Source organism: Prionailurus viverrinus, chromosome A3, assembly GCF_022837055.1.
Source record: "Prionailurus viverrinus isolate Anna chromosome A3, UM_Priviv_1.0, whole genome shotgun sequence".
Lineage (NCBI taxonomy): Eukaryota > Metazoa > Chordata > Mammalia > Carnivora > Felidae > Prionailurus > Prionailurus viverrinus.
In genome coordinates, this window is record NC_062563.1 from 90,514,570 (window position 1) to 90,533,786 (window position 19,217).

Here is a 19,217-nt window from a genome sequence, read left to right on the forward strand (position 1 = left end):
GTGTTTTCTCTCAGGTCTTCACTCTGAACCATTTTTCACAGGTCATGCTTCCTTACCCCACCTCACTTCCTATAAATTGTCAGCTTTCCTGGGTCTACTAAGTTTGCTGATATCTTATTTTTAAACATTTGTCTTTGAACTAAGCGTGTTGTGCTTCAGATGGTGAGAGCATGTTGACAGAGCAGATTTATCACCTTCCTTTCTGTGGCTAGAACATTTCTATGTCCTAACATATGTTTTACTTCGGTTGAGCTCACCAGAGCCATGAAACTTCTATTGCCACACTCTTCTCGGTTTTATTTTCACTATTTTTGTTTTATTTTCGTTTCTTAAACTGATAATACAATCACATGATACAAAATTTTAAATGTATAAAAGAGTATTTGATAGTGTCCTTCCCACTCCTGTACCTTGGACACCTAGCTCTCCTTTCCAGAGCTACTCAGTGTTACTAGTTCTTGTGTATCTTCACAGAGATTTTTTTTTTTTTTTTTTTTTTTTTTTTTTTTAAGCAGCTTAGTTGAACCTGCATGGCTCAGAAGGTTAAGCATCCGACTTCGGCTCAGGTCATGATCTCACCGATTGTGAGTTCAAGTCCCACATAGGGCTCTGTGCTGAGAGCTTAGAGCCTAGAGCCTGCTTCAGATTCTGTGCCCATCCCTGCTCGTGCTCGCTCGCTCGCTCTCAAATGAAGAAACATTAAAAAAACTTTTTTTCAAATAAAATAAAAATAAAACAGCTTGGTTGAAGTGTAATTTACATACCATAGAATTCATCCATTTTAAGTGTACAGTTATTTTTAGTGAAGTTACAGAATTGTGTAGTCATCGCCATAACCCAGTTTCGGAACATTTCTGTCACTCCAAAAAGGTCGTTTGTACCTGCTTGTTATCAATCCACATTCCCAGCCCCAGACAACCTCTAATATGCCTTCTGCCTTTTCTGGACATTTCATGTAAATAGAATCATACAATATGTAGTCTTTTGCATCTGGCTTCTGTGGCTTAGCACGATGTTTTCAAGGTTCATTCATGTTGTAGCATGTATCAGTAGTTCCTTTTTATTGCTGATTAGTATTCCATTGTATGGATATACCACATTTTGTTTACCCAGTTCCCAGTTGGACATTTGGATTGTTTCATATTTTGGATAAGAATAATGCTGCTATGAATGTTTGTGTAAAAGTTATTGTGTGGACATATGTTTTCTTTTGGAATTAGAATATTAGAATTACCAGGTCCTGTGTGAAGTTTATGTTTAAGAAAATGCAAAAGTGTTTTCCAAAGTGGCTGTATGTTTTAACATTCCCACCTGCAGTATATAAAGTTTCTTATCTCTCCACTTCCTTGTCTACACTTAGTATTAGCCATCTTTTTTATTATAGCCATAGTAGTGGGTGTGAAGTGTATCTTATTATGATTTTAATTTGTATTTTCCTTATGACTGATGATGTTGAACATCTTTTCGTATACTGATGAAAAGTATACTTTTCTGTCTTCTTTGGTGAAATATCTATTCAAGCCTTTAGCCCATTTTTAAATTACATATATGGAATGTCTCACTATTTATTTAGATCTTTAATTTCTTCCGCCAGTGTTTTCAGCATGTAAGCCTTGCACTTCTGTTGTTAAATTTATTCCTAAATATTTCGTTCTTTTTGATGTTGTTATGAATGGGATTGTTTCCTTAATTTTTATTTTCAGATTGCTTATTGCTAGAATATAGAAATACAGTTGATTTTTTATCTTGTCTTATATCTATAATGTGGCTAAACTTATTAGTTCTAATACTTCTTTATGGATTCCTTAGTATTTTATTTGGACAGAATCATGTCATTTGCAAATAAAAACAGTTGTACTTCTTCCTTTCCAATTTAGGTTCTTTTCTTTCACGGGTATTTTATCAATAAGAAAGCAAATACCTGCATATGTTTTTGACCTTTTTTTTTTTTTTTCCCCACAGACCTGGCAGCATACTTTGCTTTTTATACTTAATCTTTCCTGAAAGTCAGTCCATTTCAGTACCTCCTACAGCTGCAGAGAAGGTGTAGTATATTGCCAGTCAGTCATATCTTCCTCACCACATATTCATACGTTTTGGGTTTTTTTGACATCACAATAGTCTCAGTTTTATATGACTTTTATATTTTTTTTTTACAACTTATATTCTAAATCATTTGTTCTTTCTAACACTTCTGTAATTTCAGAAATGCAAGTGTTCCCTTTTTGAGCCGGGTAAACTGGCACAGAGAGTGCAGTGATTATGCAAGTAGAGACAGCTAATAAAGGGAAGATCTGAGACTGGCTTAGGCCTTTGAACTTCAGATGCACAGCTTTTCCTACTGTGTCAAAGTTGCTGCCATTCCTCCTGCCTGATGTGTAGGGCTTTACAATGATCCCTTGTTGGATTTGGCCCATCATTCCTGTTTATTATTTTGGATCTTGACAGTCATTTAGGCCCTCCCAGATACGCATTGTACAAGAAATCTCCTGCTTCCCATATCTCCAAGACATTGATATATAAAATGTTAAGAAGGAATAGCCAGAGCAAACCAAGCAACTGGACACAATAGGTGCTTAGTAAATATTTGCTGTTGAATGCAAGACATACCACTCATTAATAAAGGCCTCTCTCTGTTTTCATAATATTTGGGTAAGAATGCTTCAACCACCTGTGGTTCTACCAACTTATTTTATCATTTAACCCACATAACTCCACCTTGCCCTCAAAGATGTCAGGAGAAGTCTCGTCATTTTAATCAACTCTAGCTGTCCTTGACCACACATTCTTTTGGCCTACCCGTCAGTGACCATATCTACTAGAAAAACCAGGCTAATCTGGCAAGGCTCGTTCTTCCTGCTCTTGAGCACTGCCTGAAATGTGGTTATCTCTTTGACCTCTAAATGCTTGTAAATGATTAGATTGGTGATCCATTCTAGCACTTTATATGTCATCATTCTTAAACCCACCAGTTTGCAATGCTTATCTTTTTGAAAATCAAAACATTTCCTGTCCCGGGTCATTTAACTTCACATGCTCTGTATCAAGTCTGAAAGAAACTGTTTCAAGTCTCCTGAAGGTCCTGGGATATAGTTTATTTAGTTCAGAGGAAAAGACACCCTGTTTCCTTTCCTGAGTTGGCTGTCAATTCACCTTTACCAAAATTGCTTAAGTAGACAAGCATCCGGCATTTATTCAAAATATAGATGCCCAGACCCCTCTCCTCGAGACTCCAATTCATTGTTCTGAGTTTGGACCCATCCTCCAGGAGATTGTTGTGACGAGCAAGCTTAAGAAATACTGTTTTATACTACATTTTGATAATCTTTCTGTCATTCACTAGCATTCCACCATCCACTTTAATCCATGAAGTTACCCTTCTTTGCTCTATTTGCTCTGAACCTAACTTAAAAGCCTTTTGGGCTCTTTTTAAAAAAAAAAATTTTTTTTAATGTTTATTTCTGAGACAGAGAGAGACAGAGCATGAACGGGGGAGGGTCAGAGAGAGGGAAACACAGAATCTGAAACAGGCTCCAGGCTCTGAGCTGTCAGCCCAGAGCCAGAACTCACAGACTGCGAGATCATGACCTGAGCCGAAGCCGGACGCCTAACCGACTGAGCCACCCAGGCGCCCCCCCTTTTGGGGTCTTTAATAATTTTTGCAATACTCCAGTTATTCAGGACTTCTCATGGGGCCTTTCAGCTCTTTGTATATTTACCCATGTATAAGTATCTGAGTCTGATCTTACTGGACAGCACCTCTTTAGTCATTCCTGGCCCTCTTTATCTCTCATCAAAATTGTTTTGCACGTGTCAAGTTAGAATTTCATTCTGAAAACCCACCAGGCTAATCTTTGGCTAGCATCCTCTTTGGAGTTTCTTCAAGTCTTGTGAACATATCCACTCTTTTTTTTTTTTTAATTTTATATTTTCAATTCACATCCAAATTAGTTACCATATAGTGCAACAATGATTTCAGGAGTAGATTTCTTAATGCCCTTGCCCATTTAGCCCATCCCTCCTCCCACAACCCCACCAGTAACCCTGTTTGTTCTCCACATTTAAGAGTCTCTTATGTTTTGTCCGCTTCCCTGTTTTTATACTATTTTTGCTTCCCTTCCCTTATGTTCATATATTCTGTGTCTTAAAGCCCTCATATGAGTGAAGTCAAATGATATTTGTCTTTCCCTGACTGGCTGATTTCACTTAACATAATACCCTCTAGTTCCAGCCACATAGTTGCAAATGGCAAGATTTCATTCTTTTTGATTGCTGACTAATACTCCATTGTGTGTGTGTGTGTGTGTGTGTGTGTGTGTGTGTGTGTACACACCACTTCTTCTTTATCCATTCATCCATCGATGGACATTTGGGCTCTTTCCACACTTTGGCTATTGTCAATAGCGCTGCTATAAACACTGGGGTGCGTGTGCCCCTTCAAAACAGCACACCTGTATCCCTTGGATAAATACCTAGTGGTGCAATTTCTGGGTTGTAGGGTAGTTGCATTTTTAATTTTTTGAGGAACCTCCATACTGTTTTCCAAAGTGACTGCTCCAGTTTGCATTCCCACCAGCAGGGCAAAAGAGATCCTCTTTCTCCGCATCTTCACCAGCATCTGTTGTTGCCTGAGTTGTTAATGTTAGCCATTCTGACAGGTGTAAGGTGGTATCTCGTTGTGGTTTTGATTCGTATTTCCTGAACATACCCACTCTTTTTGGCTTACCTTCTTAAGACAGCTCAGGCCCTTATCCAACCATAGCAGTATTCACCTCCCTATCATAAAGTATATGGTAACATGTTCACATTGTCACAAGCTTTCTGGAGAGCAACTTTATCCCAACAAGTAGAACTGAATTAGAAAGGGCTCGTGGTAGCTTGTATGTGTTCTTTATCCTGTAGGTGACTATGCCATTGACTGCAGGTAATGCTAACAGGGTCTCTTTTGTTTTTCCAGGTGGCAAACCATGTGATTTCTTCTGATTCTATTTCATCTTCCACCAGTAGTTTCTGGAGCTCAAGCCCCACCCTTTGCAACAAGCAAAATGTACATATGTTAAACAAGGGTGTACAAGCAGGTAAATTACTTGAATTTAAACATTTCCATTGAAATACAAGTAGACCTTAAACATATATTAAGATATTCAACCTCACACTAAAATAAGTGAAGATTAAAACTATACTCAAATGCCATTTGCCACCTATCAGACTGGCAAAAATCTAAGTTCGGTAGTAAGTTTCTGGGCACAAGTGTAAAGGAATAGGTTCTCATACATGTAAGTTGGGAGTACAACCCCCATGAGGCAATTTGGCAGTTTCTATTCAAATCACTTTGATCTAGCACTTTTACTTTTGGAATTTAGCCTATAGATATATTGTGCATATGTGCAAAATAACAAGTGGACAGAATTAATCATTGAAGTATTGTTGATTATAACAGAAAATTTAAATTGACTTAGATGTCCATTGATAGCCAAATGTTTAAATAAATTATCATACATCCATATAACAAGACATAGGATGAGGAAACTCTCTCTCTGCTAATATGGCAAGATCTCCCACAGAGATAATTAAAAAGAAAACACAAAGTGCTTTAAATTTTTTTTTTTTTTTCTCAACGTTTATTTATTTTTGGGACAGAGAGAGACAGAGCATGAACGGGGGAGGGGCAGAGAGAGAGGGAAACACAGAATCGGAAACAGGCTCCAGGCTCTGAGCCATCAGCCCCAGAGCCTGACGCGGGGCTCGAACTCCCGGACCGCGAGATCGTGACCTGGCTGAAGTCGGACGCTTAACCGACTGCGCCACCCAGGCGCCCCCACAAAGTGCTTTAAAAATAAAGGAAGAAAATTGCTTGAATGTGTGCAAAAAATTCTCTGGAACCAGGGGGTTGCAAATTGAATGAACGGAGAACAGGAGTGGGAAGGAGGCTTTTCACTTATGTTTTTCTATATCTTTTGATTTTATATAAGAGAAGTAAACTCCCTTGATTTTTTTCCCCCTCCAGTCTTGTCTTTGTGTCTGTCAACCTCTTTCTTACCTGGGTGACTGCCAGGAGGACTATAAGCATTTAATGTCTTTCTCACTTTGGATCAGAACTAAAATCCTTTACCCATTGAATCCATGTGAGTGATTTTTTTCCCTCTAACACCTAAACTGACTAAGAAATAAAAACCTCCCTTTCTTCTTCCACTTTCCCTCCCTCCTTCTCCCTCTGTCCCCTCCCGTCTGTCTCTGTCCCTCACACCCCTCTACACCACCCAGAGGAGGCAGTAGCTTGCATTTTTGAAGACTTAAAAAGTATTTGTTTACTGAATTGAATACACATGCCAACTAAGTCTCAAGGCTGCTCCCAGGATATCTGTGGATCTTTCCCCTCAGGTAACTTGGAGATCGTGAATGGTGTCAAAAAACACACTCGAGATGTTGGGATGACTTTCCCAACTCCAAGCTCTAGCGAGGCTAGAGTAGAAGAGTACAGCGATGTGACTTCTTGGTCAGAAGAAAAAATAGAAGAGAAAAGTCTTCTCACCGGTTATCTTGGGGATAAAAAGTTAAGGAAGAACAAGCAGAGTTGCAGTGAAGGTCAGTTTTTAATTCCAGTGTTGTAGCAGAAGAACTAGTGAATTTCAAGTCTCTTGCGATGCTAAGATTCTTTATTTCTAATGACTCTGTGTTGACCCCATCTCCCCACACCCCCAGCACCACCTTGGCAAATTTTCAAAGTATCTAGCACTATAATTACAATCATACCTGCAGTTACGCAAACTCCTGGGCATCGCGGTGGTCTCTGACGGCTGAGTCCCCTGAGAGCCTATGCTATGCACATGTCTTTGGTGAGAAGAACGAAAAATCTTTTTTCTTTCTTAAAAATATTTCCCATAGGAGTTTCATGGTTTGTTCCTGTGGAAAATGTGAAGTGTGGTCCTAAGAAGGAAAACCTGCCCAAACTTTATGGCCCTGGTATCTGCTGGTTTGCACCAATAACCAACACCAAACCGTGGAGAGAGCCACTGCGGGAACAGAACTGGCAGGGACAGCACATGGACAGCCACGGGTCACTAGCAGGCCCAGGCAGAGATCCCCCGAGGCCATTTGTGAAAGCAACCCTACAGGTGCAGCGACACTGAGTTCATTTTAGCCATGTTTAAGGTGGGGGTTCAGGGGGTGGGGTGCTGGAGGGGAGATACAAAGAAGTTAAATGTGTGATTTGGCCTTCTGAAGAATAGTCTCCTAACCCTCATTTCTGGCACTTCTAGAATTTCATCTGTTCCCACTGTCATCATTAAACAAAGGCTGACTTACTGTTAACCATTCTAAACTGTGCATTGCCCTCTGAACCTGGGACGAGGCAATAGAAGGGAGGGTGCCGTGATGCTGCCCACTGGGCTCATAGACATCTGCATGTGGAGTGCTCTGGAGGCCTGATGTTTGTTCCTCCATTTACATAACTCCCATTCCTGCTTAGCACAGGATTTAAAAGGCAGGAAGTCCCTTCTTTATATGTACCTTGGGAGCTGAACGAAATGTTACTTAATAATATATTTGTTTGAAGGGAAAATTTAAAATAGCACAATGGGCTGGGCTCTAGCCCATCAACATTTGGAAGAGTTATAATTGCCACAGTCTTAGTTCTTGGTTTATTCCAAAGGCATCCTTTGATCCCTCTGATTTACCTACTGGAGCTCTCCCCCGCAGAAAGTTGTTAGATTATTCTTCAACTCTAGATATTTTCTGCACTTTAGAAACAGGCTCTTCAAACCACTGTTGGGCAGGTACTGTTTTCTAGGCCCTTAGAGAACAAACTGCATCATTAATGTGAGGTTCGGGGGCCTTTTCTCCTCCTCAGGAATCTCTTCAGCTTCACAGGCCCGACTTCATCTCCCGCTCTGGGGAGAGAATAAAGCGTCTGAAGTTAATAGTGCAGGAGAGGAAACTACAGAACATGTTACAGAGTGAGCGGGAGGCACTGTTCAACACTGTCAGAGAATGGCAAGGCTGCCAGGACCCAACACGCCGGCTCCTGAAGAGAGGTACACTCTGCCTGTTCACTTTCCTGTTACTGACTGGAGAGGGTAAAGTCCACTTCACTCCGGGGAACACGGCTGAAGGCCAGCCCAGTTACGGGGACAGAAATGGACTTTTTGTTTGCTGAGACTCAACTCTCCTTAGGTAGCAGAACTTGCCCGGTTTAGCTGTCAGCACTCTCGTGATCCAGAGAAACCCCCGTACTCTTGCCCTGCCACTGCAGCTTGGAAACCAAAGAGTGCCATGAGAATGGGGTTTTTCTAAGTCAGCTGTGTGTCTGGGAGCAAGTTAGTTCCAAAAGTATAATGTTGGTTTCTTCGACAATGGCGCTGATTCCAGGATTGCCTACCTCGTAGCGGGGTAGTGGTGGTGGTGGTGATGATGATGCCATGTAAACTTTATGTGTTTTGCCCAGGCACTGTTCTTCTTTAAGCTTATAACACCTCTCTGAGGTACATGCTATTAATATCCCTATTTTACAGATGAGAAAACAGACAAAGAGAGCCTAAGTCCCTTGCCCAAGATGATACACCTGATACTGGGATTTGAACCCAAATGGGCTGGCTTCCAACTGTGTGCTCTGACAATTCTGTTAGGTGTAAGACCTCAGGAATATAATACATGAAAGCTGTGAAAACTACAAAGTCCTACCTAATGCTTTCATCACAGCCTTACCTATAAACCAGCCAGTGTCTAGTCTGTGCCACAGAGTGTTGTGTCTTCAGGAGCCTCTGGCTGCTGTCACAGTCCCCATGGTCTAACCCTGGCCTTGGCCTTGGCCCTTGCTCCCCACCCATTGCTGTCAAGCTCAAGGTAGAGGCACAGAGTCCTAGCAGCAACTTCTCCCAGTTCTTGAGCAACACACTCTTCCTTATTAAGACACTATCCACTGAAAACCCCTTCTTCTCTTGCTTTAGGCTTCCTGGATGCCCAAAAGAACAGGCCTATTGGAAAGAAGGAAATGATTCAGAGGTCTAAACGGTAAGGCCAAAAGAATAAGAGTAATTATATAAAAGTACAAATCCGGCCAAATGATCAGGAGCTGTGGCTTGCCCCCAGAATAAGGGCATTATGCTCAAACATTACGAGGGGCACCTGGGAGGCTCAGGCAGTTAAGTGTCCAGCTTTTGATTCTGGCTCAGGTCGTGATCTCATGGTCGTAAGATCGAGCCCCAAGTCAGTCTCTACACTGAGTGTGGAGCTTGCTTAAGATTCTCTCTCTCTCTGCCTCTCCCTCTGCCCCTTCGCCACTCGCATGTGCATGTACACTCTTCCTCGCCTCAAAAAAAAAAAAAAAAAGAAAGAAAATTAGTTGTGAAAGTAGTTTCTCACCAATGGCACTAAAAAAGGAAAGAAAAATAGGTAGCAGATTGGTATGGATGAGTCGGATACAAAAGATACAAAGAATCCCCACTAATTTGCATCCCTTAATCAGGCTTGTCCTTGATAGAAACCTAAATATAAATAAAGATATCTAAAATCTAAGATATGAATATTTGAAATAAAATGTTTATTTGGAGCATTACCCTTTATCCATGAAATCCCATCTCTAGGAATTTATGCAATACAGTGAGAAATGATGGAATAGTCTCCAAGATATATTAAGTTAAGCTTAAAAAAAAGTCAAGTTTCAGGGGCGCCTGGGTGGCTCAGTTGGTTAAGCATCTGACTTCAGCTCAGATCATGATCTCACAGTTGGTGAGTTTGAGCCCCGCATCAGTCTCTGTGTTGACAGCTCAGAGCCTGGAGCCTGCTTCAGATTCTTTCTCTCTGCCCCTCCCCTGCTCATGCTTTGTCTGTCTGTCTGTCTCTCTCTCTTTTTCTCTCAAAAATAAATAAACATTAAAAAAAATTTTTTTGAAGTCAAGTTTCAGAAGCATGTGTACACTGCTCCCATTTGCAGTGTTTAAAAAGTATTAGTGTCTGTATAGATGCATATACTTTTATATGCATAGAATATCTCTGGAAGGATACTCAAAAAAACTGGTAATAGCAGTTGCCTTTAGGAAAAAGAGCTGAGTCATTGGAGTACAGAGGTAAGACAAAGACTAACTTTTTTGCCCTTTTATACTTGTTGAATTTTGGGCCACTGCATGCATTAGCAATTAGTTAATCAGAGATGTGCTTATACTGATCATGAGAATGCCATGGATTTAATTGACATATAGCATTGTATAAGTTTAAGGTATATAATGTGATGATTTGACACATGTATATACGGCAGTATGTTCACGATGCTAAGGTTGGTTAACACATCCTCCACCTCATATTCTTTCTATTTTGGTGGTGGTGGTGGTGGCAGTGTTCTTATTGTTCTGGTGAGAACATTAAAGGTCTTCTCTCAGAGCAGTGTTGAAGTATCCAATACAGTGTTGCTGACTAGAGCCCCTCTGCTGTACCTTAGATCCCCAGAACTTATTCCTCTTATAACTGGAAGTTTTTACCCTTTAACTAACATCTCCTCATTCCCTGGCCCCCAGCCCCTGGCAACCATCATCCTAGTCTCTATTTCAATGAGTTTGATGTTTTTAGATTCCACATGTTAAATGAGATCATACAGTTTTGTCTTTCTCTGACTTATTTCACTTAACATAATGTCCTCAAGGTCCATCTATGTTGTTGCAGATGGAAAAATTTCCTTCTTTTATATGACTGAATAATAATATAATAATATATTACATTTTCTTTATCCATTCATCTGTTGATGGACACTTAGGTTGCTTGTGGTCGTTGTATTTTTAATTGTTTAAGGAACCACCATACTGTTTCCCATACTGGCTGTACCAATTTACATTCCCACCAGCAGTGCACAAGGGTTCCCTTTTCTCTGCATCCTCACCAACATGTGTTATCTCTTGTTGTTGTTTTTTTTTTATACATATAATAACTATTCTAACAGGTGTGAGGTGATATCACATTGTGGTTTTCATCAACAGTGACTTTTAAAAATGTATGTTTGTTCCTCTTTGGTCTCATTCCTGCCCTCCACTACTGTGTTTGCAGTTAGTGATCATCTCCACCACATCCAAAACAGACCTCCCCATTCTCCACTCCCACACTTGCTTGGGCCAGCCACTCATCCAACTAGAAAGCTGGCTAGCAGTCACCGCTAGCTGTGTTACCCACTGCTCCACATGTAGCCTGTTTGCACATCCTAGAGACCTGGCTCTTGTTGCTCTGGGACGTGCTCTGGCCTCTGCTCTCAGGGGACTGCTGTTCTTCCTAGTTCTGCTCTTGATTTTTTCTCACTTGCTTTCCACAAAGCCTCTACATCATTTGCAATGATATTTTTTCAAATTATAGGAAACTTTGGAAAGTATCGAGAAAATTAGAAAGAAGGAAATAAATATCGCTGATAATCCTTCCATCTAAACTGAACTGACACTAGTCCTCTTTCTTGGCAGGAGTGGGGGTTTTGCAGAAACCCGTATTAACATACTTGTTTTTTTCTCAAATTGTCGATCATACAATATATACAGGTTTGTAATCTACTTTGTTTTGTAAAGCATCAAATTGTGAACATTTTCCCATATTATTAAAAGTTTTTTGAAACATCTTTTTTATGCTTTGTAATAATGTCATTATATTCCATAATCTGTTTAACTGTTCTTTTGTTACAAATTCACATTATTTCCAGTTAGAGCATATTTATCAAATGCATGTTCGATCATGTTCCTCCCTACTTAAAATCAGTAGAACCCAGGAGTACCTGGGTGGCAGAGTCGGTTAAGTGTCTGACTCTTGATTTTAGCTCAGGTCACGATCTTATGGTTCATGGGATCGAGCCCCACACCAGGCTCTGCACTGACAGCATAGACCCTGCTTGGGATTCTCTCTCTCCCTCTCTCTCTCTCTGCCCCTCCCCTGTTCTCACTCTCTCTCAAAATAAATAAATAAAACTTAAAATCAGTGGCACCCAGTCCCTGATAGGACAGAGCCCAAGGTTTTCACATGGCTACGTGGCTTCCACAGCCCACCTCCCCTTCACCTCGCCTGATTCCCATCTGCTCCCCTGCACACCTCTCTGTGAGGCCTTGACTCCTTACCAGTATTCCCTTCTCTTGTCCTCCCTCTGCTATCTTTAAGACCCGCCTTTCATTTCTTGGAACTCTGTGTAACATTTTGTACATGGGACCATTATTGTACTTTTCTTTCCCATTATTTCCTGTGTGTTTAAAAATATACTAGTTAGTACATGTTTGTTATCTCATATCGAAAATGTACACTTTTGCATATAGAGTAAAAAGCTATCATCTCCACCCTTTTATCCCACTCCTTTCTCAAGAACAAGTAGCCCCTATAAGCAGGATTTCTTAATGTTTTTATTCATCTTTTCCCCTACCAAATCACGAGCACCCCTAGCCAGGGTTCTTCGTGTCCAGGTGTCTAACAGGAAGCAGGCCCACAAGGCCAAATGCCCTGGAAGCAGCAGAACTTAGGGAGATGGGGGAGAAGAGATCATGTCCCTCCATGGTCGGGTAACCTCACTGCTTTTTGTGTTCCCACTGGCACCATTCCTAAGGATTTATGAGCAGCTTCCAGAAGTGCAGAGAAAGAGAGAAGAAGAGAAGAGAAGATTGGAATATAAGTCATACCGGCTACGAGCTCAGCTATTCAAGAAGGTCAGTCAGTCCTTGAGCAGCATCCATCAGGTTTATCAGGGGAAAGAGAAATTGAGGGAAACACATCTGACCTGTTTGAATTAACTACATCTGGGGAGTAGCCTTAAGCTTGTAATGTATTGTACCACTGCTGAGGTTTGGAAGGTAAAGGCATCTGTGACTAGATTTCAAATCTAAAAATCTAAAAAGGCAAATCTAAAAGAGGCACCTTCCAGGCATACATTTGGAATGAAACTAAATTCCATACTTAGGACTAATGGTGGAAATGTCCAAATCTATCAGTATTGTTGAATTTTCATTTTAGAGTCCCCAGTGGTAGTTTTGTGCCCCTTATTGGTAAATCAGATACCTCTAAAGCTTGTAAAATAAACTGAAAATGTCCAAGTGTGGCATAAGAGTTGACAACTTGGGGAGTCGGAGCCTGGAAGCCACCACCATTTCCTGCCCATGGCCCCAGTGGAATCAGTGGTAATGCAAATCCCAGACCCTCAGAGGCGGGGGGACTTGCTACCAATATATTCCTTGAGAAGCTAGGGAGCTACCGTGCCTGAAGGTCTGTATCCTTCACTATTCTCATTTCCTTCCCAACCCCTTCACTTCACGCCAGAGGACTCTGAAAGTCAGAATCCAAAAGACGAGTTTATGCGAGACCCATGTGGGATTGGAGAACTGCTTCTGGAGCATACCTGGAGCTGGGACGGGCCGGTCCCCTCGAGGAGGGGGGCCCCAGGCACCGCATGGCCCGGCCAGTGTGTCAGCGGCACAGGCCAGGCCTCTCATTGTACTTGTATGTTTGAACTGATGGATGGATGAGTCTATCCAGATCATAAATGATCTGTATCTATATAGACATAATAGATACTGATTATATACATCATGTTTCCTTAACACTTCAGGAAAAATTTTTTTTGCATAATTACCATAGTTTCTGTAGCTGGGGAAGATAAATGTGATTTGGGTAGAACCTCACTGGTCTCTCAGCAACATGTCTGGGGTGGCTGTCTGCCTCTGATGGCAAGAGTATCTAACTTCTCTTTCTTTTCTTCCACAGAAGGTGACCAATCAGCTCTTGGGGAGAAAAGTTCCCTGGAACTGACATAAGAATATTTTCCTGGAATTATATTTTGTCAACCTGGAGAAGCACAATCCTTACTTTTATGAGTCTGGTTTAATAAAACTTAACTCTTTTTCCATGTGTAATTTAGAAGTAGTAACAATGGTGAGTAGGATTATGAGTGGTTTGGGAGCAATACTTTGTCCGCTGCGAGCTTGCCACAGGGATGTTTCTCACAATGGTATCATTTCTGAATTCTAGCCAGGAATGAGTCCCCTTTTGTATGTGTTTTTGTACTTTTAGAAAATAAATAACTTCTGATTGAGTCATAGTAAAGCAAGCAGTGAACAGTCATTTCTTTACCATCTAGAGATGTGCAGGGAGCTGTGCAGTGTCTCTCCTGGGGTAGATGGGGGTCTCGATCTAAAAGCATCAGTCAAGGGAGATAGACTGCGGAAATGAAATGTGGCCTTTCTTTACACACACAGCAGGATGTGACAAGACTCTGCCGTGGGCTTTGTGGAGAGGGTGTCTGGTTAGGGTACCTGTTGGACATGCCCAGACACTCCCAGCAGACCAGGCACCTCAGGTCCAAAGCCATCTCGTAGCCTCACTCCGGCTTCCCAGGGGCCTCTAGCCTTTGGTGGATTTTCCCTCCAGCTCCAGCCACCCTCTTTTCAGGATTGAAGCCTCAGATCATTTATCATCACACGTGGAACCAACGTTTATAACCTGGATCACCACTTCTGAAAAGCATGAGTTAATAAGTGTGGTAATGTACATAAAGCATTTAATTAATCCTATGGCCTGGAATTACAGCTAAGGCCCAGAGTTGAGGGGGAGAAGGTACTAATCAGCCTCATTCTAAGTTCAGGGAAGTCCCAGCAGGGCAGTAAGGAGCCAGCTGCCGCCAAAGCCAAGGTAAAGAGCAGACCCTGCCACCGAGCACAGCTCAACTGGTGCCTCCAAGGCTCCCTTCCTAACCCAGAAGGAGGCGATGAAGAAGGCTCAAGGTAATTAAGCTCTCTGGGCCAGTTTACCTGTAAAATGAGAGGGTTAATAACCTCCCAGCCCCCTTTCAGCCCTCAAATATTATGACTGTTTTATGTCTTGTTGGAAGTTATTATTCAGAATACAAACAGAAAGTGATCATTGCCTAGAAACCTGGGTCTGCAGGGAAACCGGGAAGGATGGAGCCTGCTTAGAAATAATGAGTGCGATTCTCTTATGGCCTCAAGCTGTGTCATCCAGGTACCTTCCCAAAGTATTTAGGTTCAGGGCCTGGGAAGCCACTGGTGGCAGCTGGCCACCAGCTCCTCACCCCCTGCCGCCAGCCCCAGCCCCAGAACACACCTGCTTGGAAATGCTACCACAAGTGCCCTGGGGAGAGCCTGTTAGCATCTCCACTAGATTCCACAGACTTGCTTTCCACATGAAAACGGTAGTTCCCAAGCCACCAGGCCCTGCATGGTCAGGGTGGAAAATCAAAGCCCTGCATGGGGCAGGGGTGCTGAGAGTTCTCCCAGTGCAGTTTTCCTTGGCTGAGTGCTGCCTGTAGAACCCAAGCATTGGCCTCATAGGTAATCCTGGTGCCTCTCCCAGCATCTGTTCTGCCCCCAGAGCTCCCCCCACCCCCGCCATTCTGCCTTCATCAGTACAGGCTGAGCACCTGTTAGAGGCCACAGTCACTGGTAGAGGCCAGAGTCACTACTTTGTGCTGCCACACTATGGCTATGCTCTGCTCCTACCCTCCACCAGCTACCCATACCCCAGTCCCCATACCAGGAACTTGTTCTGAAAGTGCTTTTTTTCCCATGCCTGGGAGGACATTGAGCCTCTTGTTTTGTTTTTTCTTCTTGCATAGGTACAAGAAGGCAAGGCCCAGGTTGAACCTATGCCCCAGCTCTGACCTGTCATGGGGATTCATTCTTGAATTGCTTCTTCCTAGATCTGGTTCACACCTAACCTGAGAACCCACTTGCCCTCCTTCCTCCTAGAGGGTAAGCCTCCTCAGCCACTTCTCTTCTCTGAGGGTACCTTCTGTTGCTGCCCTCCCCAAGCAGAGGCCTCCCATGACCATCAGCACATGCAGTGTGGGGTGACAGAGTGTATGAAGAAGGCAGAATGTTTTACCTATAAATCACAATGCATTTTTGTGTCCCAAATGATTGTTCTGGCCAGTCATTAAAGAGTTAGGCCACCCTGAACTGTTAACGTGATCTTCATCTTTACCTGTTGGGGTGTTTGGGTGATTTTAATCTACAGTGTTAGTTTTATTTTTACTGGCTGTGAAGCCTCACTTATAACAGTTTCCAAATTTCTCGCTAAATACTCATGAATACTGGTGGTATTCTGGAGTTGCAGAGTGGTTCTGAATACTATCAAAAATTAAAGCTAACATTATTGGTCTCTAGGGGGCACTCTTACCTCCATAAGTCTTGCCCCTTGGCAACTGCCCCAATGAAGTTCCTGGTCTAAGAAAACTTACCACCACCCCCAAGGCAGGGTCATTTTCCAAATATGACTGGGCTACATGTTAAGGGTATTACAGTCACAAGGTACATAGGTGTGGGCGCTTCATTTTCTTGGCCTTGGCCCTAGCTCTATCGCCTCTCTTCTGCATCTTTCAGAGAGCCATAGTTGGCAAGAAAATACCAGATAACCCAAGCCAACTCCTCCTTAAACACTGGAGTAAATTCCCCCCTGTCTCCTTCCCTGTGTGTGTGGTGTATTTCTCACTCTCTGTCCCTGGACTTGTTTGCTCTGAGGCTTTGATGTTGGTGCCTTTACTCCAGGTAGTCTTATTATTGTTATGCATGGGGTTTGGGGTCCAGCATATCTCCAGGGAGGCATGGCTAGATTCACATATTCCTAGGATCCCTGACCCATTCTCATCTCTGTGAACCACAGTTCATCTAGCCTCATCCACTGCTCCCCACACAAGACAGTTTAACAATAGGATCTAAGTCCAGAACCTCAACTAGCCATGGGGCAGATGGAGCTAGACTAAAAAATGCCCACTCTATGGAACACCTGGGTGGCTCAGTCAGTTAAGTGTCTGACTCTTTTTTTAAAAATTTTTTTATGTTTATTTATTTTTGAGACAGAAACAGAGCATGAATGGGGGAGGGGAAGAGAGAGAGGGAGACACAGAATCTGAAGCAGGCTCCAGGCTCTGAGCTGTCAGCACAGAGCCCGACACAGGGCTTGAACCCACAAACCGTGAGATGATGACCTGAGCCGAAGTCGGATGCTTAACCAACTGAGCCACCCAGGTGCCCCAAGTGTCTGACTCTTGATTTCGGCTCAGGTCATGATCTCACTGTTCATGAGAATTAGCACCACGTTGGTCTCTGTGCTGACAACATGGAGCCTGCTTGGGATTCTCTCTCTTTTCTCTCTCTGCCTCTCCCCTGCTCACACTCTGTCTCTCTCTCAAAATAAACATTTTTTTTTTTTTTAATGCTCACTCTGGCTTCATTTAATGAGACAGGGACCAGTTGAGAAAAGGCGGGAATGTGTTCATATAGTTCCCACTGTTGATCCCTAACTTAGAAGCTGAGAGCTTTGGGAGGGAGGAAACTGGTGAGCAAGAGACATACTCAGGAGACACACACCTGGTGCTATGTTTTGACAGGCAGGCTTTAGCTCCAGACCCCAGAAAATAACCAGGAATAGAAAACAATGGGCACAGAGTTTGTTTCCTGAATCATCTACTAAATAGTAAGCTCTGGGAAGGCAGGAATCAGCACTGCCTGATCAATTTATTTTGCCAGGCCTAAAGCAATGCGTAGCATGTGTTTGACTCAATAAAGGTTTGTTGAATGGCACATCAGGTCATCAGTCCAGATTCGAGGCCAGAGCCTCTCGGAAAGGCTTCAGGAAGATCTAACTGATAGGTTACCTGAGGCACCTTGATGTCATAGGGATCTATTTGAACATCTGATAGAGTTTGGGGCTGGCTGAATAGGTGATGCTATATAGAAAACTAAACAACAAAAAAATATTAATTCCAAGGAAAAGAAAAGAAAACAAAAATCTATATAAAAGGACAAGCAATCATAGTTTTACTATGTAGCTTAGCTTAAAATAAACAGAATATTGATGTTCCCCGACTGATGGTCTAACCACTTTGGGGGGCTGGGAAGGGGAAAATTGCATATGCATGGTGTCAACATGACCTCAATTCCCTATAACTAGTCCACAGACAAGCCTAAAACTGAGCAATGGAGAAGGAGCCACGCAAGTCTGTTAAAACCATGGAAGTGAGTGAGACCTGAAACCACAAAAATCCTGGAAGAGAGCACAGGCAGTGATTTTTCTGACATCAGCCATAACATTTTTCTGGATATGTCTCCTGAGGCAAAGGAAACAAAAGCAAAAGTAAACTATTGGGACTACATCAAAATTAAAAGCTTCTGCACAGCAAAGGAAACAATTGACAAAACAAAAAAACCTACAGAATGGGAGAAGATATTTGCAAATGACATATCCCATAAGGGGTTAGTATACAAATATATAAAGAACTTATGCGACTCAACATCAAAAAACCTCACGAATAATCCAGGGCACCTGAGTGACTCAGTTGGTTAAACGTCCAATTCTGATTTTAACTTAGGTCATGATCTCAGAGTTGTGAAATGGAGCCCCGAGTCAGGCTCTGCACTGGGGTGGAGGCTGCTTAAGATTCTGTCTCTCCCTCTCCCTCTACCCACACCACCCGCCCTCACACATGCGCACATGCACATACTCCCTAAAAAACAAAACAAAAAGCACCAAAAACTCCAATTAAAAATGGGCAGAAGACATGAACAGACATTTCTCCAAAGAAGACATTCAGATGGTAAACAGATACATGAAAAGATGCTCAACATCACTCATCATTAGGTAAATCAAAACAACAATGAGGTATCACCTCACACCTGTCAGAATGGCTAAAATCAAAAACACAAGAAACAAGTGTCAAAGATGTGGAGAAAAAGGAACCTTTTTCCCCACTGTTGGTGGGAATGCAAACTGGTAGCCACCGTGGAAAACAGTATGGAGATTCCTCAAGAAAGTTAAAAATAGAATTACCATATGATCCAGTAATTCCACTACTGAGTATTTACCCAAAGAGTATGAAAACTCTAATTCAAAAAGGTCTATGCACCCCTGTTTATTACAGCATTATTTACAGTAGCCAAGATACGAAGCAACCCAAGTGTCCATCGATAGATGAATGGATAAAGAAGAGGTGGTATGTATATGTATATACATATACCTATATATACATGCAAGTGACAAGATTTCATTCTTTTTTATGGCTAATAATTCCATTGTGTGTACATACATATAGTGCAACAATGATTTCAGGAGTAGATTCAATTCCCCTTGCCCATTTAGCCCATCCCCCCTCCCAAAACCCCTCCAGTAACCCTCTGTTTGTTCTCCATATTATGTTTTGTCCCCCTCCCTGTTTTTATATTATTTTTGCTTCCCTTCCCTTATGTTCATCTGTTTTGTATCTTAAA

At 42.2% G+C, this 19,217-nt stretch overlaps 1 protein-coding gene across 2 annotated transcripts in view; it reads left to right on the plus strand.

The window, feature by feature from the left end:
- The window catches only part of ALMS1 (ALMS1 centrosome and basal body associated protein), a 227,426-nt gene extending 213,386 nt beyond the window's left edge, over positions 1-14,040 (plus strand). For both annotated transcript variants that reach the window (XM_047854528.1, XM_047854529.1), the window contains 7 exons: positions 4,958-5,078; positions 6,382-6,585; positions 6,886-7,115; positions 7,850-8,033; positions 8,946-9,009; positions 12,551-12,650; positions 13,702-14,040. In XM_047854528.1, the coding sequence (XP_047710484.1) occupies positions 4,958-5,078; positions 6,382-6,585; positions 6,886-7,115; positions 7,850-8,033; positions 8,946-9,009; positions 12,551-12,650; positions 13,702-13,746 (948 nt within the window). In that variant the 3' untranslated portion in view covers positions 13,747-14,040. The remainder of the gene's footprint in view (positions 1-4,957; positions 5,079-6,381; positions 6,586-6,885; positions 7,116-7,849; positions 8,034-8,945; positions 9,010-12,550; positions 12,651-13,701) is intronic.
- Positions 14,041-19,217: the final 5,177 nt, after the last annotated feature.